The 23,966-nt window shown below is 36.3% G+C and overlaps 2 protein-coding genes across 2 annotated transcripts; one reads left to right on the forward strand and one right to left on the reverse strand.

The window, feature by feature from the left end:
• The first annotated feature begins 5 nt into the window (after positions 1-5).
• Positions 6-19,549, forward strand: LOC113230678 (polynucleotide 5'-hydroxyl-kinase NOL9). Its single transcript, XM_026464714.1, has 5 exons — positions 6-932; positions 2,729-2,948; positions 6,080-6,562; positions 17,372-17,529; positions 19,069-19,549. Exons 1-5 carry the CDS (start codon positions 29-31, stop codon positions 19,323-19,325), a joined length of 2,022 nt encoding a protein of 673 aa, XP_026320499.1. The 5' UTR covers positions 6-28; the 3' UTR covers positions 19,326-19,549.
• A 594-nt stretch (positions 19,550-20,143) lies between these two features.
• Positions 20,144-21,035, reverse strand: LOC113230679 (ras-like GTP-binding protein Rho1). The gene is made up of 2 exons (XM_026464715.1): positions 20,904-21,035; positions 20,144-20,777 (listed from the first exon to the last, which is right to left on the reverse strand). Exons 1-2 carry the CDS (start codon positions 20,935-20,937, stop codon positions 20,194-20,196), a joined length of 618 nt encoding a protein of 205 aa, XP_026320500.1. The 5' UTR covers positions 20,938-21,035; the 3' UTR covers positions 20,144-20,193.
• Between the last annotated feature and the right edge of the window lie 2,931 nt (positions 21,036-23,966).

Here is a 23,966-nt window from a genome sequence, read left to right on the forward strand (position 1 = left end):
AGAAAGTTTATCTGAAGATGATGATGTTATGAAAGAATCCAATGATCCCACACCATTTGTGTCTATATTAGCTGCAAATGTACCAAGTCAAAGTCTAAGTGATGTTTTAGGAGATTATTGTCATCCTACAGTAAGAAATGTGCCATTTGAAAGTCAGAACATAAATTCTATTGATAATTCTGGGATATTTACAACTGAAGATGAAAATATTACAGATTTAGTTGAACCAAATGATGAAATTGGGAGTCTCATTCCTGAGATAGATAATACTGAAACTGTAGATGATATGGAAATACCTACAGACTTGGATACAAGTTCACAAAACCCAAATGAGGAAAGCACAGTTTATGATGAAACTTTGCAATCAGAAGACATAACAGAAAAGGAAGAATCGTTAGACTCTATTAATCCTGTTATAATAAACCCTATTAAAGTATATTATGGTAAAAAGTCATGCATTCTTGTTATGAAACATCCTGCTCAAGTTTACATGCATGGTAAAGTCAAAGTTAAGTCATTAGGTGGTACTGTAGAGATATTTGGGTATACTCTTCAAGAAAACACATATGATATTTATGCACCACATTACAATTTTGCACAAAGCATAAAAACTGTAGAGAATGCAAATGCATTTTATGGTTTATTTGGTAAACTCACAGCAAGCGGTTTATCTGTATCAGATGCTGAGGAAGTAGTGACTTCAATTGGAGAGCATGATGCAGTTATCTACTTGCAACCATTGACGAGCAGAAAAATTGAATTTGTACAGACTAATTTCAATGTAACTGATTTGTTTAGCAAGCAGAATAGGAATGTTGATAATTGTTTAAAGAAAGCCTCTAACTTATTAGGTTGTTCGCTGTATTTGTCAAAGCCATTGAAGAGTTTACAGGAACCAGTCAGTTGGAAACAAGTCATACAATATGGACTGGGTAAGACGTTGATAATTTTATTTTAAATAACATTTTGCTTTTACTATTTTTATAAAATCGTGTAAAATATTCTGTTCTCTATGAGAAAATGAGAATAAGAAGCCAATATATTGTGAAGTTTTTATTATGTTTTATTTTCTTTACTTTTAAGTTTATTGTGTTTTGCATTTTTTTTGGAATGTTATGAAATACAAGCTGTGTACCCCACCAACGGTGGGGTCGGGCTCGGCCTGCGGCGCGTGGTCGGGTTTAGACTGCAGGTTGTGCTTTTGCTCTTCGGTAGCACAGCGTTTAGTACTATGGGCGCTTGATGATGAGGTTCTGGGTTCGATTCCCGATTTGGGCCAAATTAGGAAACGGACATTTCTAAGTTAGTTCTAGTCTGAGTATTCTGGGATATTACCCTCGGAGTGATCGTTGTTCTGGTATTCATAGTACAGGAAATTCCCTAATTTGAGTCCAAAAATTTGGTGTGATTGGCATTTTTTTCCCTAAATAATTATCTTTGGCATAGTTTCCAAGTAATAAATAAATAAATAAACTACATTGCTAAGTGTGCCTTCCATTTTGAAATATTGTACTCGTAATAGAGTTTCGCATACTATCTACGTACGGTGGTGTGCGGACGCTTCTGGCTTCGCCCGAAATTATGATTGAAGCCATGCCATTTTCAGTCTAATTAGAGCAAATTTTTATCTACCGCAGAAAAAGTTTGAATGGTAGCCATATTGAAAAATGGCGAGAAATAAATTATGACCGCAAATTACTATTAAGCACCCATGGAGACCCCGACATACCGATTTTCAGTAGAATTAGAGCAATTTTTTTCTGCCGTCAATGAACACTTATGTGGCAGCCATGTTTGAAAATGGCGAAAAAGGGATCAGACCAAACTTTTTTCTGCCACCAAAAAACGCTTGTATTACGGCCATGTTTGAAAATTGCGAAAAACCAATTATGACCACAAATTGTTATCAAGCACTCCTAGAGAACCCCACATGCTAATTTTCAAAGGGATCAGAGCAAATTTTTTTCGGCCGCCAACGAACGCTTCTGTGGCGGCCATATTTGAAAATAGCAAACAACAAATTTTGACCACAAATAGTAGAAACCTCCATATGCCAATGTTAAGCCGAATCAGAGCAAGTCCCTTTCGGCAGCTATTTTTAACAAAAAAACGAATGTATGGCAGCCATATAAAAAAATGGTGAAAATAAACTTTTGACCGCAAATTATGATTAAGGGCACCTAAACACCCCCGCATGCCAATTTTCAGCCGGATCGAAGTAAGATTTTCTTCGACCGCCATTTTGAGTTCGCCATCTTGAATTTTTTTTGACACAGGCAGTTGTTGACCGCTGTTACCCTCTATGACATTCCATCCAACACCTATCTCTAATAGTTTTCGTGATAGAAGACCTTGAAGTTTGTACGAGTATGACGGCGATCTTGTTTATTTTAATTTCGAACATTTTGTGCATCCGGCGGAAATTGACCAGGGTGTACCTCATAATAACAATAATAATAATAAAAAGTGCACAAATATCCCCTCCATATACTATAGTTTTTGCAGGCCGTTGATCACTCTTTCATATTTTCCACACTCAGGTCATCTCATGTTTGATTCTTTGCTTTGGCACCTATCCGCGTACAACGGTATAAATATCTTTTTTCCACCATATCGGCAAGTATGCGTTCTATTTCTATCAGTGAGTAAGAACTTGTTGCTTTGTATATATAATATTCTCAAACCTGTTCTATTTTCTGTGTATAATACAGTTTTCTTTTATTCACAGCTGACCATATTAGCAAGGGCATAATATGTGGAGGCAAAGGTGCTGGCAAATCCACATTTCTACGTTACTATGTGAATAAACTCCTTGTTCAGGGACCAGTTCTGGTCATAGACCTGGACCCTGGGCAGTGTGAATTCACTGTGGCTGGCAACGTGTCGGCCACGGTTGTCACAGAGCCTTTATTGGGACCGAATTTTACACATTTGGGGATTCCGGAGTTGTAAGTTTGTATGTTACTATTATAACAACTGTTATTTATGCTATAAGCGATTGTTTCTCAATATCGTTTTATTAATTTAGATAATGTTAGATTATTGGCAGTGTGGTGGACACTGCCAATAATCTAACATTATCTAAACTTCCTAACTGATTTAAAGATATTTTAATTACACACATACAAAAAATATCTAGGGATCAAGCATGTTTTTGCCAATTACTGAAAATCAGGTTTTTTAATTAATGTTTCTAATTCCAACAGTTTTTTGGTCAATTTCATAAAAAATAAGTAACTAAATAAATATTTTTATGTGCTTGCGTCGTATCTTTGTATTTGGTTTTTCAACAACTTTTTAGTCGTAGCGCCATCTATGAGAAATCTATGATATTTCGTCACCTAGTTAGACACCTTTACAGCTACTAGCCCGACTAGAGATTTAAATACAATGAACAGCGACATCTCTAAAAAGTCGTTGAAAAACCAAATACAAAGTTACGACGCAAGCACATAGAAAAATTCGTGAGGTCCGCTGGTTCGTTCCGTAACTAAATAAATAATTTAATAAATTTATATAGGTAGGGTACCAAACCTTATTAAGGCACCGGCCCTCATTTAGGTATCCACTGTTTGTACTAAGTACTACACAAATAGTGCGTACTGTATCACTACAGTTTACACCAGAAGACGCGCGACCTGTCTTCTGGCTCGTATCTAGTTTGTGTGTTACACAATTCTACAAAAATTCGCTTTCGGTGCCCTCACGGGCACTGACTGTACATTTTTATTTAAGTTTAATAGGGTAATCAAATATTTAAAAAAATTACTTTGTTCCCTAGACACATTTGATGTGTGTAATTTGATATATGTGTTTTCCCTTTCTTGACCATTATTGTTAAGGTAGCTTCATTCAGAGCCTATGCAGCTGCGATTAGTAATTGATTTATTGTGATCACCACCATTATAAGTCAGAGCTAATACCAGTAGCTCATTAATTACAATAGTTTCCCTACAGCAACGCAACGCCTTTAATGTTCGCAGATACAGCCATCCGTGTAGATAGGTACCTACTTACTCAGTCATACGCATATATGTAAGGGTATACACAAATTGAAAATTAAAAATGTTACTAATTAATTCATATAACATTCAGATTCAGATTCAGATTCATTTATTTCTCAAATATAACATTACAGTATAAATTGCACTACATGTCAAAGTATAAGAAATTATATTGAGATCGTCAAAAAGGAAAATTATAAGAAAAGGACACAATAATTAGAAAATTAACAATTCATTATATAATATTGTTGCCATTAAATTATATATCAAATATCATTCTCCATCAAGGGTCGTCATAAGTTGATAACAATTATACAAGAGTATGTTAATGCGGTAAAAATTAGAATAAAAATAGAAAATACTGAATTCGTTACAATTTAAAGTCCATAAATTCTTTTACGGAGTATATAGGATTTTTCAAGAAAAGGTCTTTCAGCCGGCGCCCAAATATTTCGTCAGACGGTTCAAGTCTGAGAGTAGCGGGTAAACGCTCATAGTAAATAGGTCCGATGACACGCGGGTTTTTCTCTGCAAGTGCCATGCGTCGAGGGACTGTTCTCAAATGACCGGTACGGCGAAGTGGGATGCCAGAAACATTCACAGTACCAAATGAAGACAAATTATTTCTAACATACATTGTAATTTCGTATAAGTAGAGTGAGTAGTCGAGAGAAGTAGAGAGAGTCATTATGCGTTGCGCTACAAAGAGATTTCTGCAGGAATGTCTGTGTTTTACCCCAACCAATACGCGTACGGCACGTTTTTGCATTAGCATGACTCTATTGGCATCCGTGGAGTTACCCCATATGAGTGAACCGTACGACATCAGCGAGTGGATATATGCAAAATAGACCTGTCTGCATATATGTATATATTATGATGATTATATCATTTATATGTGCCTAACAATCGAACCGATTGGTCTCAAATTAATTACCTGTACAATGAGTACCACAGTAACGGAATTCACTCCGGACACTATCCGGTCACAACACTTCTAATGTATTTTCAAGTACTTAATGGTTCCTGTATTGTGATTTGATTGATAATTTCTGAGTCATTAATAGATTCAGGCGTTACTTTGCGGAAGTCCATATTAATAAATATGGAAGTAAATTAATTTGCTACTCCGCGAACCCAGTGAAGGTTAAATCGTGCAAAATAGCTGCGTTTGTGCTGAATATTTTTTTCATACAATTAATTTTACCATCCTCCTAATTTACTTCCATTTTTATTGATAATTTCTGAATTAGGCTGAAATTACATTTTGCACCGAAAGCGAATTTTTGTAGAATTGTGTAACACACAAACTAGATACGAGCCAGAAGACAGGTCGCGCGTCTTCTGGGGAATTCACGTGCTGTCTCAGAAATTTCCGTAGGTACCGTATCGCAATAGATTATATTAGCTCATTATGTTATGTACAATTTTGTTACAAAAATTTGCTTTCATACCGTTCTGCCGTAATGTAAATTGTGCCTTATTATTGACTAGATGTAGATAACTATAACATTTTCCATTTAAACTATTTATTTATATAAAAAAAACTATTTTGAAGTGCAAAACATAAATTATTTGTGTGTGGGACTGATTTTCAGCCTGCCCTTGATTATTGAAATCACATTGTGTATTTTGGGCCCTGTTTCGCAAACTTATTTCAGTACATAATCTTTCATAATTTAATGCTCCAAATATAATTAAAGAACCGTTTTATATCTTAACTAAATAATAAAATTAATAAAAATTACAAAACTAAATTCGAATAATTTCATAAATAAATAATCTCTATTCAACTAAACATATATATTTTACACCGCTCTATCTATAAGTATCTGTTGTATCTATTTACTTATTTATATGTATAAGTATATTGTACACTTTAATCCTAAATCAATCAATCACAGTAAAAAATTCAAATTTGCATAATGTAATCTGTTTTATTTATTTGTCTATTGGCACACAGCAAGGCTAGTCCTAGGAGTGTCTCTTTCTACGTGGTCAACATTGTTTTTTTCATATGTTGCTTAAAAGCGTATAGAGAACAGACTTAATTTCCTAATATAAATTGTTTGCAGGTCACTCCATGTAGCTATGATCAACACAATGGATCATCCAAAGAGATACGTTAATGCCGTGGAAATGTTAATCTCTTACTGCTACATTGATGAGAGACTTAAGACCATGCCTTGGGTCGTCAACACCATGGGGATGACAAACGCTTTGGGCCTAAAGTTTATCGCATTAACCATTCTGAAAATAAAACCTACATTCCTTCTTCAAATCGACTCGAAAAATGAAAAGAAGAGATTCGACTTCCATCTTTACCCGCAGACCGTTAGAAATTTATATTTCGAAGATTTCCAGAATGATCCATTTTTCAAAAATATTACGGAATCGCAAGTAGATTATAAGTTCTTGATATCACACCACACTGAGAAGTCTCCGAAGAATAACTTTTCGCTGGCGCCGCGGGATGAGAGATATTTGAATTATTTGGCGTATTTTGGAGAATTATTGGACACACACTCTGGGGATATTTTGGGAATTGTACCATATGAGTAAGTAAACTTTCTATTATATGTGACGAATTCTCATTGAAATTGGTCATACGAGCACATAGCAATATTTGCAAGGTCTACTAGTTCGTTCCGTAGCTCAGTTGGGAGAGCGTCAGTCACGGTATGGTGAAGGCTCTGGTTCGACTCCAGCCGGGTTGAATGATTTTTTTTTGTGTTCGATCTTTCTACAATTAGTAGAGTATAACAACATCGTGATATTCAATAAATTTAATATGGCCAATTTTTAAGTGTAGGGAGCCCAAAATGTCTCCCCATTAGACGACAATCAACCTTACAGGGCCCATTCATTAAATGACCCATTAACTACCTGCATGGGTGTCCGTCGCGCAGGTTGGAGACTGCTCACACACTATCCTGCGTATGGCCCACGTATGGAGTCTCACAGGACGCATTGCAGGATTACAGGATGGCTTGCAAGCTGCAACTACATTCATAATCTGCATTACGCGGCAGACGGCTAGGCGGACTGCAATGCAGGATAATGAATGCCCCTTTTCGGCTACAGTGCAGGATAATGAATAGGCCCTTTAACTCCATATAATTTAAAAAGAACTAATTTTCCCAACACCCGATTTATTGATAAAAATTATACATAGACGATAACTGACTGACTTCCCGATTCCCGGGGCGACGTACCGCTCTTTACGATTTTTAACTGACTCGATTAACAATTTGTGTTTCACGCAAAATATCGAAACTTGCACATTGCATTATGGAAAAATACGCCAATAAATGTATCAACCCTTGCAAAATGATAGTATTAGGTAGGTTGAGTTATAACAGTGCGAATATAAAAATTATTCTATATTTGTTTATTAGACCCGTGTGCATTTTTTGGACCTGTTCTGTTTTTATTTTGCTTTTTCACAAATATAGACTTTTTTGTTTTTTTGTTTCGAATTTTGTTTTTCTTTGTTATTTTTTGTCACAAAATTCGGGGAGCATAATATTAGTAAATAGATATGGCTGTTGATAAAAATAACATAAATTGACCAAAAACCAAGTTGGCGTAATGTTCATTGGAGGTATCGATTTGTTTAATGTTAAAAAGCACTTCTGACGTATGACCACATGTGGCGTTATTATACCAAGAGTACGAGTTGTTGTGCTTGCAAAAGATTCTGAAGTATTAGATCCCACTGCTGGGCACCGGTTTTCTTTAAGGAGAGGGTTAAGACATAGTCCACCACGCTGCTGGTTCAATGCCAATAAATAATTTTAAATGCCCTTAAAATTTGTAAACTGAAAAACAAAAACAAAAAGAATTTGACAAATACGAAACCTAATTCAAACGTAAAGGTGCATTTAGATTAATAGAAAGATAATCGTGACGTCAATGATGTAATGTTGATTTTTGTGTTATGAGCGTTCGGATCGGGAGGTAGTGATGGGATTTATCACTTTAATTGAACTGATAATCGTGCAGTTTAACAAGCGGTAGTTTTAGTTAATATCAGTTAATTTTTTAAATGAAGCAACTATATGAAATTGTAAGTGTAAACTCCAGTGGAGTATATTTTATAAGCTTTTTGCTTGCAACGCGATGTTTGTGCGCGTTTGAATTCACTACAGCGTGTCTGCGGCGTGTATACGCGCAGATGACGCGCGAATAACGCCTGTCGTCGGCGCGTATAATAATAATAAAAGAAACGAACGACGAACGAACGAACACGCTATCGAACGCCTGCAAATAAAATTCATAAAATATTTAAATTTTCGAACTAATAACATAAACGATTACAGGAAGTCGTGTAGTAAACATGGCCTCACTACACTTAGCGATAGACGTCGTATGGAAGATATGGCTGTTTTGTACGATATATATTCAGGAAAATTAGATTGTACAGAATTAGTTCATAGGTTAATCAGCTTAAAAGCTCCTAAGAAAAGGTCACATCATACGCAGCTTTTTCATGTACCGCTTGTACGGACAAACTACGAGGCTAACGACATGACCGTGAGATTGCCTAAAACATACAACAAGTATTTTTCTGACATTGACCTGTTTTCCATGTCTAGAACTACATTTAAAACTGCCTTGCTTGGGAACATCAGAGGTATAAATAAATAATTAAAAATAAAATTCTCATTTTATTAATTAATCAACGTTAACTTTATATAATTTATTTGAATTTAACTCAGCTATTATAATTGAACCATTTTACTTTAACTTATTTTCTTAAACAGTTTTATGCGTCGATTTCGTGCGCCATGTAAGCCGAGTTGCAAGCACTAACGATGCGAGCAGTTTCTTTCTTTGTTAGTTTTACCTGCCTTGCACATTCTTTGAGGAAATAGGGGGAGGCGAACCAGACACTCACGCTCTATCACACATACACACATATACCTACACGACAATTTATATCAGTAATTTACAATTAGTTATGAACTCAGTTTTTTTGTACCAATTTCAATTTATTTTTCTACCCAATGTTGTAATCATAATATCACATATTTTGTATATAATGAGTTTCGTTTGAGTGTAATTGGCTTTTGTACTGCTTAAACACATTTGTCAAATAAGTTTAAGAATGCTGTTGAAACTTTGTTCATTGAATAAAATAAAATAATAATAAAGAAAATTCCTTTGCTCAACAGTGAACAGGACCCCTGCGATTTGTACCTTCCCATACCTAAAAAAAAATCTTAACGTTAGATTATAGGTCAATAAACTATTTTTCAGGATTTAAATCGCGTATATTTGTTTTTTCAAATAAACTAACCTTTCGGGCCCTTTACAGATCTCATAATCACGGTCCCATAGTCGACCAGGGGCTTCCTTTCCTATGTGCAACAATCGCGAAAACCTAAGAATAATAGTATAGATTTATGTAAAGTTGTTTTTATTAATCTGAAACTCCTAAGGGTTCTATTACAGTCGTCGACACGAATCCGACTTAAGCCGATTACACAATCACATTGCGCGTATTAAAGTAACGGCGAAATCCCGTTTCGTTGCCGGTCGATGACGAACCGCCTCATACTAGTTGAAACGATGCGAATGACATCTTTAACATACGTAACAAGCATAAAGTTTTTTCTGTTCGACGTAAAACATTTTTACATCCAATAGGTTGTTTGGTACGCATTAAAAGAAACCGCTTTAATAAACCTAGAAGATATTTATTTATTTTGTACAACTTACAGCCAGTGTAAGTTGTACATACAAAATAAATAAATAGTAAAAAAATAAAAAGTACTCTTTTGACTAATAATGTAAGTCAATAGTCATATAAGGGTTGTGCCTTTTTGAGATTTGGTCCAGAGAGCTTTGGGTGGTGACCGTCTCCAAGTAGTAACAAGTTGACGTTAGAAATTTTGGTTTTTCTCGGGAAAATTCTGCGATTAGGTAGAAACAACTTCGAGAGGGTAGCCAATAGGAGGATTCAGCTTGGGTGGGCGGCGTTTGGTAAACTAAGTCGAGTCTTCAAACAGTACGTTCGACCTGTTATGACATACGAAGCCGGGACGTGTACACTCACGATATGGTTAGTCCATCCGTTAAAAGTCGCTCGGGAGCTATAGAATGAGTTATGCTCGGAGTTTATCTAGGGGTCCATTCAGAACTTTACGATAACTCTATTGTCGTGGGATTTCTTTTCATTTTTACTCACAACACCCGTGACAATGACGTCACACCCGTACGATTACCCGAACTTCTCGAGCGGGAAAGGCTACAAGCGTTATTCAGAATACTGTTATCGAATTAAAGTTACCGAACATCGTATTGTTTACAAAGCAAGAATGTAATATGAAAATATGTTAATATTTGAAATAAAGTATGGATTTTGTCCAATTTTATTAATTTATTTTAATGCAAGACTAATGCATTTCTATATTTTAGGCCTTTAAAGTCTTAAAAATTGTATAGAAAAGGATTTTCATTTTTCTTCTAATCTATTTCACCGACTAACTTCGAAAACCCTGTTGGATAACAAAGAGTTCTGAATCGTGGTCCTGGTAAGACAAGGCACGGAACGAGGTTATCCGGCAGAGAACCGAAGTCGTTGACATAGCTGGTAGAATAACCAAGCTAAAGTGGCAGTGGGCTGGCCATATCTGTCGAAGAATCGACAACCGATAGGTTAAGCGAGCTCTTGAGTCGAGATCACAGCTCGGCAAACGTAATGTAGGAGGCCCTCTGGCAGCAGATGGATGCGACAAGCTGAGGATTGGGGGAAATGGCGCGCATTGGGACAGGCTTGTGTCCAGCAATGGACCGCGATAGGCTGATGATGATCAGCGCAATATTGGAATACTTTACGTGATACGAAAGTACCTAGTTATTTTATATTTGGATAAAAAATGTGTTAGTTAAAAATTAAAAATAACGAATATTAAAAAGTAATTATAATTAAATATTTTGTATACATGACAATAGCATTTAAATATATAATAATTATGTACTTTAGTATGTATCATTTAAAGAAAATATTATAGAAAAATAAAAATGTGCTTTAAACCACTTGCGCTGATAGCCTTAATTTTATCACCGATATTAAATAAATATTATTTCTTCAACACAATTATTTTACATTACATAAGTAGGTTTTACACACAGATAATTAGTGTCACAGAATGCAGCATTTAGCCAATCACGGCGATGCCAAAAGGAGTACAATATTTTTGAAATCATCCTTCTGAACTTCATAACAACATTGTAAAAATAATTCAAAACCGTACACATAACTCATACTGGCATAACATTAATTGAACAGGTGTCATACGAGTGCTGTTAAAAGTCGTGTTTATACCATACCGCGATAAGACTGAGTTTTATGAACCATAGTCCACGTAAATATTTGTATCGATGTATGTATACTTATTATTTTGTTTTATTGAGATATTTTTTAAAACGATTATGTTATTATTGTACTTTTTATTATTTAAGTGTGGACGTGATGTAAAAGCTAAACAACAGGATGTTACGAAAATTGTTTTATTATATTTTTTTTCAAACAAACCGACATTTCGGGACTTTTTTAGGTCTCATGGTGACGGTTGCCTGATTGAGATGGTACTAGTCTTCAACCAGGTATGTCTAATATTAATGTAAACAAAAAATAACAATAAATGCACACGATTTAGATCCCAAAAAATGTTTTCATTTCCAATGTGCAGCAATCCCAAAAATCCTCGATATAATATTTAAAGGATCTATGTTTGAGACATCTGATATTGAAAACTTTTTTGAGATAAATTAAGGGGTATATCTGGAAAATGTACGTATCTGGGGAATATAAGGAACACCTATAAAGCGCCACAGAAACGTAATAGAATAAGAAATTTATGAATGACTTATTAAAGTGCTTTTAATTTAATTATTAAATTTAGTTTTTTTTGTTCGACGTTTAATTATTTAAATTGTTTTTAAATCTCAAAGATGTTAGGGTCACTGCCACAGCGCCCGTCACCCTGAGACATAAGTTGACAAGTCCCATGTGCCCGTAATTTCACCAACACCATATTACTGCTTGGCGGCAGAAATAAGTAAGGTGGCAGTACTTCCTTGGACGAACTCTTTCACAACGAGCTCTACTGCTACTAATAAATATTGGGGGAGTAGAAGGAGGGATAAAAAAAGATATTAAAAACACATATTACGTTACGCGGCAAAAGTCTATTACACTATAAATGTCGGTCGTGTATTAAGATTACCTGAGAACAAAATTTACTTTTAAAGACACTACTCTGATCTTAACCATTTTACGTTGCACACCTGAGCCGCTGGATGGGGCAGATATAAACACTGTTTTATATTTTCTATTACTTATTTTTTACGTATTTTTTGGTCAAAATGTTAGGAGTAGTCGAAAAATCAGGCTCGAAGTAAAGCAATATAAATAATTATAATTTAACAAAAACTAGCTAAAACAGTGACGAACCAAGTACCTATAGACAATCTGACTACAGAGTACTAAAGAAACCGACCTCAAAAGTAATTTTCCACCTTTTCCTTTCCTAGTTTTCCACCTTTAGAGGCAGAATATTTTCTTCAAATGTAAATGGGACCACTATTGAGGTACCCTCTTTTCAACAAAAAAAGAATAATCAAAATTGCGTAAAATTCACAAACATCGAATTGAGAACCTCCTCCTTTTTTGAAGTCGGTTAAAAATACATAAACAATGAGTAATAGAAAATATAAAAAAGTATAAAGTATCTGTCCCGTCGAGCGGCCGGTTCGCAATACCAATTATAAAAATTAGTTTCCCAAATTGCTTCCACTAGGATTCAGACCCGGACTCTCAAGATTGTTTAACCACTGAACCACAGAGGTCGTTTACGGGTAAATACGTTAGCTGAGTGAGTAAGAATGGAGATAAAGATCGCCTGTCGGTATTCAATGAGTCATCGTCATTATTTACTTTCAAGTATATAATGACGGATTATCATTAATGTTTATATAACAGATACCGTTTTCCGGTGACGTCACAAGAATGAGCGCCCTAAAAAGCTTTGCTACATTTGCTACATATCCGTATCCGTCCGTGATAATGGTGCTTCCCTCACCAAGGATTTAACGGATGCACGGGGGATCACGGGGGACACGATATTGCACCCATTTACTTTTAAAAATTTCTATAAATTATATCTCTTGATTATAAGTTTTGTAATCTGAACGTATAGATACCGGGGTATTTAGTTTGTACAATAGGCATTCTTTAAAGTGCATGCTCCATCGTAGACGTCATCGTCACTTTCCATCAGGTGAGATGGAGGTCAAAACTTAATTTTCTATTAAAGAAAATTGTTTTTAATAATTCAAAGTGGAACCTGGATCATTTTTATGGGTTGCATTATGGAACTTTTTTTATGATATCAAATATTGTACGAACAAGTCGTGCGCCTGCTGGTAAGCGACACGCCTGTTCATAACAGTTGTAGTGCCGCTAGGATTTGTAAATCGCAAAGATCTGCAGCTGGATTTTGATTGCCTCTCCCGATCGGAAACTGCGTCTCTTCCGAGTCGAGGCGCATAATTGCGATTCACAACTGGCCGATCGGAAATTTTTGACATTTCTAATCGGAACAATAGTTGATTTAACTCACAAATTAGAAAGACATAGTAGGAATCAGGTTCATCTTCTCGCTCAGAAACCCATCTGATTTCGAACACGCTGAGGGCACTGCCTCTGCGTCCATAACCCTGAGCTGAGACATAAGATGACAAGTCCCTTGAGCCTGTAATTTCAACAACACTAGTAATAATATATAATCTTAGAATAATAACGTATAGAAACCTAGCCCGCACACGCTAAATGAGGCAAATTGAAGCGCTCCCAAAGGGCCTACACGAGCGCTTTGAGCTTCAGTGCTCAAGGTCAACTTGCACCGCGAACAGATCAAGAATTTTAGCTAAAAATGACGAAATGTGCGGTAAATGAGTGTAAAAATACGTCAGACAAACATAAAATAGATACTAACATCACATTCCACGAGGAAGTAACGCGTTTCAACTTGTATTTTTATATAAATATTCACTAAAACCGAAAATTAACCTACTACTAAAACTATCCTACATGAATTTAATTTTTGCCTCACTTGGGACAGTTCATTTGATATGAAACTATCATTCTATGCGTTTTACTCTAAGTATATAATAATATATATGATAATTTTTTAATAAAATCGTTTTTACAACGAATTTTCCATTGTGCATTATTGTTATTTTCAGAACCTTGTTGAGTGTTCGATGCGGATTGTTGACTCTCTACTTGAGAAACTGACTTGTTATTTGACTGTTGCATTCTTTGTGGTATTCTGTAATTCAGGCAACACTATTTAATTTATAATGTGTAATCTAAAATTTGTCTAAGTGCATGACTTGTTGTTTGGTCTATTTAATTATAATCTCAGTGCAGAGTACTAAAAACAACCAAAGTCATTCATCCCCTAGTTTGCCACCCACAGAAGTGGAATATTTTCTTCTAATTGAAATGGGACCTCTCCTGTAGGGCTGGCACGATAAGATGCAATTTGCACGAGAGCAACATAAAGTGCGAGAATAGCAGTATCTCGCGCTTTATGTCGCTTTGGCGGTAGTCGCACCCTATCGTGCTAGCCCTACTGAGGTACCCTCTTTCCAACAAAATAAAGAATAATCGAAATCGGTTCACAAGTGCCGGAGTTATCACGTAACATACATAGTAAAAAACTCCTTTTTTGAGGACGGTTAAAAATTAAACCTGAGTCTCAATATACATGTTTCTTTTAAGATTCCTAAGAATGTGACGTCATCGATTACATACAATATAGAATGTTAGTTTGTATGTAATGTTCTTGCGATTGAAAAGGTCGTATGTTTATTATGTAAAGTTTGGAATGACATCATCGTCCCGTCGGAGAGATGACTGTCCCTTACTCCACAGCATCAAGTTGTTTTATTCTCGTATTATTGTCGTTGTAAATGAATGTTGATAGATCTTTTGTTTAGGATCGTCAAGTTTTAATTTACGTGTGATCGATCACAAAATGACTGTAGTATACAAGAAGTTTTGTACATAGGGCGCACTATAAGTTTCCGGAACTGGCCACTTACATAAACAATATTTAAAAGGTAATTACAACATTTGAAAATGGAACTCTTTGGCTGTAGAATACAGTTTGTTTCATCTCACTGTCACTTGTTTTTACATTGTGGCATCATTTTAGAAATTGGTTGTCACATCATCATGGATTTAAGTCGTGAAAATTTTCGTAGTATGATTTTCTAAGACTTTAAGTGTAATGTAACAGCGCAGCGGGGCTTCGCTCGGCTTCAAACCGCTTTTGGCGATGAAGCACCATGCAATACGACTATTTATAGCTGATTTGCAGAATTCATACGCGGTCTTGTGAATCTCAGTGATTTGCAGAATTCATACGCGGTCTTGTGAATCTCAGTGACGAATTCCGCCCGTCCACTGCTGTGAACAAAAAAACATCGATGCTGTGTGCCGTATGATAAAAACAGACAGACATGTGACATACCATGAGATTCGGGCATCTTTAGGCATAGGCATGAGTCAAATACAATCAATACTACACAAACATTTCGGTGTGAAAAAGCTGTGCTCCACCGAGAGATCCCACACAATTTGACTGAGGCTCAAAAAACGGATCGCGTCACTTGGTGCAATGCCATGCTTACCAGATTCAACGAAGGGGCGCCAAATTTGGTGTGGGACATAGTAACAGGTCGTCACCTGTTACTCCAGTACGTTACGTCACCTGGTAATCCATGTTTCGTCAAACATGGATTTATAGTTACGATCCCAAAACAAAGCAGTAATCGAGCGTATGGGTCTTTCGAGTGAGTAAAGTGCTTTTAAAGAGATGATTGCTTCTTTTTTTAAATAAAACTGGACACGTAGCTACTGTTGCTTGGGAGAATCGTTATACCGTGAATAGTGATTGGTACACGACCATTTGTTTACCGGAAGTTATTGACAAACCCCTTAAAAATAACCGTAAACGCCGTATCATCTCGCACCACGATAATGCCAGTTCTCACACGGCCAGACAGATAAATGAATTTTCGAAGGTGAACAACGTTGACCTTATGAACCATCCTAAGTACATTCCCAACCGTGACAGGTCGGGACTTATTTATTTCCAAAAATGAAGAACCAGTTACGCGGTCAACGACTTTCATCACCTGAAGAGGCTGTCGAAGAGTGTGAAAAATATGTTTCAGAGATTGTCACGGAGGAGTGGCATAAATGTTTTCAAAATTGGTTCATTCGTATGAAAAAGTGCATTAACGCTAACGGAGAATATTTTGAGAAACAATAAATTCATTTCTGGCCATTTATAGTATTTTTTTTTCTTATTCATTCCGGAAACTTGTAGTGCGCCACACGTATCAACATCAACGAATGTTTACAAATTTTAATAATTGCAGATTTATACACCCTTTATGTACAGGGCTGGGCTAAATTGTAAAATACTTTAAACAAAGGTATATATTATTGTGTGTATATATATGCATACTATATATTTATTTAAGATGTAAAATCCAATCATTACCGAAAATCGAACACCATGACAGTATTTACCAGTTACAAAATCCATGTGGACAATTGAAATAATCTCAGTACCTACAGAGTACTAAAAAAACCTACCTCAAAAGTCATTCATTCCCTAGTTTGCCACCCAAGGGTGGTATATTTTCTTTAAATTTAAATGGGACCACTTCTGAGGTATCCTCTTTCCAACAAAAAAGAATCATCAAAATCGATTCACAAATACCGGAGTTATCGCGTAACATACATGCAAACAAAATGTCGAATTAAGAACCTCCTCCTTTTTTTGAAGTCGGTTAAAAACATCGATTACTCCCACTAGTTCTGTTGACAGAACTACTAATATTTTTCTTCCAATTTGTTCTGTTAATAGATAGCCAATTTTCTTCACGGAACTTCTAGTTGTGGACGTGTGGAAGTTTTCATTATATTGTTGTCCTACCTATAAATTACAATTATGTAAAGTTTAATTTTCAACTAAAAACTTACTCTACGTTAGTATTCTATCTGTTATATAGATCAACCACCATTTTACTTATACACTACCAACTCATGTACCAACGCATATAAGTTGTACTGGGGAATACTGGGGTCCTACCCGTTCCCGTGCTACCTATATGCCGCTTAAATCAACGTTTAGAGGCCTTAATATCTACTACTTACCTTTGTTGGTATACTGATTAGAGGAGACCTTTTTTTCTATATCTATGGAGAAGACTGTTTTCGAATAGTTTTGTCTAATTTTGTCCAAAATAACATTATAACTTCAAACTTATTCCAGGGTGGATTTAAAGGATATAGCAGTGGTCCTGAACGTAAAAATTAGCGGCGATGTGGTCAGTGCAGTTTGGAATGGGAAGGTGGTCTCGCTGTGCAGCAGTGATCAGAAGGCAGGAGTCTCCACGCTTGCTGACGAACCTCTGCAGTGGCACGGGTGTGGTGGGTTTCACATTTAATTACTATAAATATTCAATTAGGACGCCGTTTTGACGAGAAACAAGTCTCTCTCGTGGTCCCTCTAGTGGGACACAGACGGCTGCATTCAGTCCACCTGGATCGCCCTAGCCCTATCCCCCAGGATCCCCTAGCCCAATCACCCAGGGTGCAGCTAGTCCTCAGGATTTTCTGGGAACTCTACAATATAATATGGAATGTATATGTCACGTTGAAAACAACATCATCACTAAACGAAATTCTCGCTTTTTCAAATTTAAACTTAATTTCAGCAAGTTTAATGACCATTCACAAAGTTGACTTTTAATGAAACTAAAGGCAGTGGCAATATCGATTTCAACGTGATATATTTTTCCAAGTAACCTTTGATTTAGTGGCAAGTTTGAAACTTGGCATTGAATTTAAGATTCAATCATCAGCAGAAGGCGTTGACTGAATATGTCTTCACAATATTTACGATGAAAGTCAGATGAAAATTTGAATATCAAAAATCGAGTTATCTGTTTAGGTCTATTAGGTTATTTTTGCCATTTCAAAATTAATATTATTTATTATAATTACTTTAATTAATTATTATAATATTATTATTATATTTCAAAATAAATGACCAGGATAATTTCCAGATTAGTTTTCTGTATTGAATTTGAATGGCAATTTTATTGTTTAAGTGTTTTTAGATTATCGTGACATATTAAATAATATTTCTGGATACTACACTCTATAACACTCAAACAACACTTCATGGTATTCTAGAATAATTAAATAATCAAAATTGCCACCAGAGTTCATTTATTATATGTGCGTGGTGGAATGGTTACCATCCTGGTCTGCCATGCAGAGATACCGGGTTCGATTCCTGGGCCGGGGGATATATTTTCATGACGTACATTTATTTATCTCGGAGTTTGGGTGTAATTTGTGGTTGTCTCTGTGTGTCCATGGCACCCGCGATACTGAGTTTCCCGAAATTTACCCATAAATGTGATTGTATACCAATTTACAAAGAGCAATTCCTAATTTCAGAAGAATCTACCTTACGAATAAGTAGTATTGTTCTCAAGTGTAAGTTACTTATTTATGAAATAGACATTTTGAATTTTAGTATATAGACAGCTACCTGGCATGTTAGCTTGGTAGTGTCTACTGCCTTTAGTTACTAAAATATAACTTCTATAACAAACAAGAGGGCCTATATTCTTATTACGATTTTTGTGTTGATTATTCAAACCCTAAGGCATATGATTTTATTAAATAACTAACAACTTTTCAGCTTAGCCACTCTTTTTAAATACACTTGCAAAACAAAACATCTATTCTCCGTACCATACACACATTGTTTAGTGTACTGAATCAGCTGCAAACGTGGAACGCAAGTTTAAATATTGACATCCCTCTAGGGTAGACAAGTTTTGTAAAGAAGCATAATATATGTTATCAATAGAGTTGTAATAAATAGCTGATTAGTGACGATAAGTACAGCATGATGATACACAGATACAGCAGAGTGACTTTTATTGTTGACAGGGCTTATTCGCGGAAATGATGTCGAGAAAGGAAAAGTGTATATCATCACGCCGACACCGGACTTCCAGCTGTCTAATGTTAATACTGTGGCGTACGCGGACTGGGTGCCTGAACTGCGAGGGCTAGAGCGCACATTGCCTCCTGACACTCAAGTGCCTTACCGCACTGCCTCTGTCTACCACCACCGGCAACTCATGTTCACGCCAAAACGACGCTTCAACCCACTACAGCTACTGAAAATGTCTAGGAGCTCCTAAATTGAAACCTTCGAGTTAGTTAATAAATTTGTAATTGGAGTAAATCCAAAATAATTATCTTATATCATATAAAGGAAGTAATGTTAATTCATGTATATTTGAAAGATAATTTTGTACTTACAATACTAATAAAACATAACATAGATTGATTGTTTTTTAACTTAAATATTTTTCCCATTCCTAAACACCTTTGTTTTGTAAATGCTGTAATGATTTTCATTTTTTATAAAAGTCAAAAAGAGTCTACAAAAGAAATGTTAAAACATGGGGTCCTTTATTACTAATAAATTATATTAGCAAGTGATCATACCGACGTTAATTTCACACAAACAATAGATTACAATAACTGCCCTATGGGATGAGAACAGAGAAAAGGACGTCTGAGACGTACTGACAGGCACTTAGCAGAGTCAGATGGGGCTTGCGCTCCATGTCAAATAAACATCCTAACATTTATACATCACTATTTTATTGAAAAATTAAAATACAAAATATCAAACTAAAAGTCTCGGTGACATGACACCGGCTGAGGAATATATCTATATGTTGAAGAAATGCTACTAGATTATATAACATGATAGTATAGCACGAAAAAATCTCACGAGCCGGGTTGAGACCCTTACTCGCCCCCCGACTACATTTGTTAAGGCATTTATGCTTACTCTTTATAGATAATCTATAAAATATACAAGTACCAATTGTGAAAGTGTAGCCACACGAATACTGAGTGGGTGTGCGCGCGCCCTCGGGCGCCGGTCGTAGGAAGCACTGTGTGGCGCCGCGACCGCCGCGGTCCAACCAGTTCAATGTAAGTTTCAGGCAGTATGCAAACGATTTATAAATCAGTGTTCTCCCGATCACGACACACTTACAGCAGGGAACACCTAGTCTTCTTCTTCTTCTTAACCTGTAGCGCGGCGCGCGTCGCCGTCTCAAACACTTCACGCACACCCTCCTTACTCTTGGCCGAGCACTCTAGATATGCAAACGCATTAATTTTCTCGGCCATAGCACGGCCTTCCTGCGGCTTTACCGGCTCCTGCTTCATCTTGCGGAGCTCGTTAATCGTGGCGGGATCGTTGCGTAGGTCCTTCTTGTTGCCCACTAAAATGATTGGTACGTTGGGGCAAAAGTGCTTCACTTCAGGCGTCCACTTCTCCGGGATGTTCTCGAGCGAATCGGGCGAGTCCACCGAGAAGCACATAAGTATCACGTCGGTGTCAGGGTAGGACAGCGGGCGCAGCCGGTCGTAATCTTCCTGACCAGCCGTATCCCACAAAGCTAACTCCACCTGCTTGCCATCCACCTCTATATCGGCGACGTAGTTCTCGAACACCGTCGGCACGTACACTTCCGGGAACTGATCTTTGCTGAACACTATCAGCAAACACGTTTTACCACACGCGCCGTCACCGACGATCACCAATTTTTTGCGTATCGCAGCCATCGGTCCTGTGAAACGTTAAAACGCAAATAATTACGATGGTCAGCGTCAACGCCTTTTATGAGTTATAAATATGGCCGCCGTATAGGATTATGGGTAGGGAGTAGTCAAAGCCCTCAAACGTGAATAAGCACCTGAGCTAGCGGAAGAAGAACAGCACCACCACATAGTACCCTCACATGCGAGGGTGGTTATTTATTAGAGTTTGTAGATACCTGAAGATTCTGGCTAATTTCAGTAGAATATTGGCTTATCGACACTTTTGCTCATCACAAGCACTTTCGTTCGTAAAAAACCAGTATTGCAACATGGAAAAAAATGTATGAATCATGGGTGTGATTTCAATCGACAAGGGATTTTGTAAAATAGAAACTGTATTTATTTTTTTGTCAAGTTACTTACAATGTATATCTGTAAAGCACAATTCTAATGGGATAACAGCTGAATGTTATTTAATTGCGAAAAACAACTTTTTTGAGTTGCCACATTAAATAAGACAACGTGACAGTAGTTTGACGTTTTACAAAAATGGCCGTCATTTACGTTTGGATACACGTTTTTTTTATGTTAATGGACGTGGTGGTGGTTACTACGTTAAAGTTAATTTGATCATTGGGTCACGAATAGCAAAATGTTTAGTCGGGATGTAATGGTAAACCATTTGTAACTAAAATACGGATATATTTCTAAAAGTAATGAATACAATATGTGATGATTTTCTTTAAATATATCGAATAATGTAAAATACAAAAAATGTGTCAATGTATTCGAAAATATTGTAATACATTTCTGTTTCAGCAAAGGTCATCGATCACTTGTACTGTTTTTAAACGGTTTTTATCAATGAACGTGTAAATAATAGCAATGACACCGAAAGCGATGAGATCATCATCATTCTCATAGAAGTCAGCAATTTTATCTTTTACTGCCTGTTAGGTCATCATTAGTGACATGATTCAAGGTGTAAATAGATAAAATGTTAAATAGTAAATATACAATACATCTTAAAGCATACGACGCAAACGTAAGACTGTTCTTACGTTTGCGTTTAATACTTGAGTCATTCTTAAAATTCAAAGTTATTAATTAATATATATTCTTTATTGCACCAAAAAAATATAACAGAAATATTGGCTTAATAGAAGGTGAGCAAAAGCGGACTTATCTCTAAAAGAGATCTCTACCAGCCAACCCAGGTCAGTGAGAGCTAAGATTATAAGCGGGCAACAGCATGCAAGAGAGAATGAGAAAGAAATATAATAAACTACATAAATAATATTAAAAAATTACCGCTACTTACATAAGTATTATAATGAATCATAATAAATAGTATCAATACCATCAATACACATAAATATATACACATTTACATAAAAGAATATGAAAAAAAAAAACAAAGAGAGTTCAACAAGAAAGTGCGCTGTCAACCTTTCTTGAAAGAAGCGATAACGGGCTAGACTGGATATGGGATGGGAGTCTGGACCACAACTGTGCTGCACTGGAAGAAAAGGAGTAAAAAAAGAAATTTGTTTTACAGCTAGGACGAACAAGCATTTAATGATGCATGAACGTCTTGAGCGGGTGAGAGGAGGCAGCAGCTGGAACTGGGACCATGGGTAAGGGGAGTAAGCGTCATGAAGTACATTAAAAAGGGCGGACAGGATATGTAAATCACGGCGAAGGTGAATTGGGAGCCATTTTAACCGAGAGCGAAATTCGTAAACATGATCAAATTTACGGAGACCGAAAATAAATTGGATAGCCAGGTTTTGTAGGCGTTCTAGTTTATTTAGAAGCTCTTCAGTCACAACTAAGTAACGAAACGTCGGCATAGTCGAGTATGGGGAGTAGAAGAGTTTGCGCAAGCATAATTTTAGGAGAAAGCATGAGAAGCTCATTCGTCTGCTAACCTCATTGACAAGAGAAGTCCAAACCAAGGTGCAGTCCATTACTAGCCCTAGATTTGTTTGCTTTGTCAGTATATGCAAAAGGAGTTCCATCACATACCAGCGCAAGTGGACCGATCCAACTTGCACCTTAATCTGCTACTGCCTACAATAATAGCTTGAGATTTATCGGGATTAACCAAAAGGCCAAATAACTTAGTCCATAACATTAGGTATCTTGTGATTAAAAAGTTAAGAAAAGGAAGAAATATATATATAAATATATAAATAAATATTTCTTCCTTTTTTTAACTATGATATGTTCCATTTATTTTTATTTGGATTATATACGGTACCTATATGGATCATTCTCAAAAACTGACTTGAAATAATAATAAAAAACAATGTTTTGTGATATGATTTAAAGTAGTCTCAAATGAAATGTACCATATCCTACAATATGTTTCACTTAAGAACCTAGCCATTATCACTGTAGTTTTCATGAAAAAAGAAAACATGCCTCCACGGAAGTGACATAAGTCCATGATAATGACATATTAGATTAATTTGAATGAAGCATGTATCTATATAAAACGTACTGTGAATAAAACGTATTTTTTACTTAATTATCTTTATTGACGTAATCACTTAGATATTGATTAAATTGTAGACTTTTTAAAGTATAGGCATATTCAATTATGTAAATTTTGTTATTATTAAAATATTTTTTTTGGAACAGTTTTCTATTCAGTTTTTAATATCAGGTCACAAGGGTGCCAGTATGTCTAATAATAGTTTTTAGGAATGCTTCAGCAGCCTTATGGATGCCTCGGCAACCTTAGGGATGCCTTACCAGTTTTAGAGATGCCTCGGCAGCCTTATGGATCCTCGGCAGCCTTATGGATGCCTCGGCAGTATTATGAATGCGTCGGCAGTATTGTGGATGCCTCGGCAGCCTTGAGGATGCTTCGATAGGTTTCAGGACGCACGCTCCGCGTCGCGATTGCTCACCTTTAGCTTGACGCCATGCAACTATAGCATTCAAAACACGTCACGCAACGATGCAGCGACGGTATGCTTTAGCACACCTAAAGATGCCTAAGGATAACGTGGCATGTTTAAGGATGCCGCGACATAATTGCCGTCAGTGTGTGCTTGGATATAGGGTTGCTGAAGGATCGACTGCCTGTCAGGGGACGCCTCTAATCTAAGTCGTGTTTGTAAAAAAGTTTAAGGATGATTTTTTGGAAAGGAAATGTCTCTATTCCATTCGGCTAATTTGACCACTATTTCAATAATGGTGGTGGCGAT

Source organism: Hyposmocoma kahamanoa, unplaced genomic scaffold (assembly GCF_003589595.1).
Source record: "Hyposmocoma kahamanoa isolate Upper Pololo Valley unplaced genomic scaffold, ASM358959v1 64, whole genome shotgun sequence".
Taxonomy (NCBI): Eukaryota; Metazoa; Arthropoda; class Insecta; order Lepidoptera; family Cosmopterigidae; genus Hyposmocoma; species Hyposmocoma kahamanoa.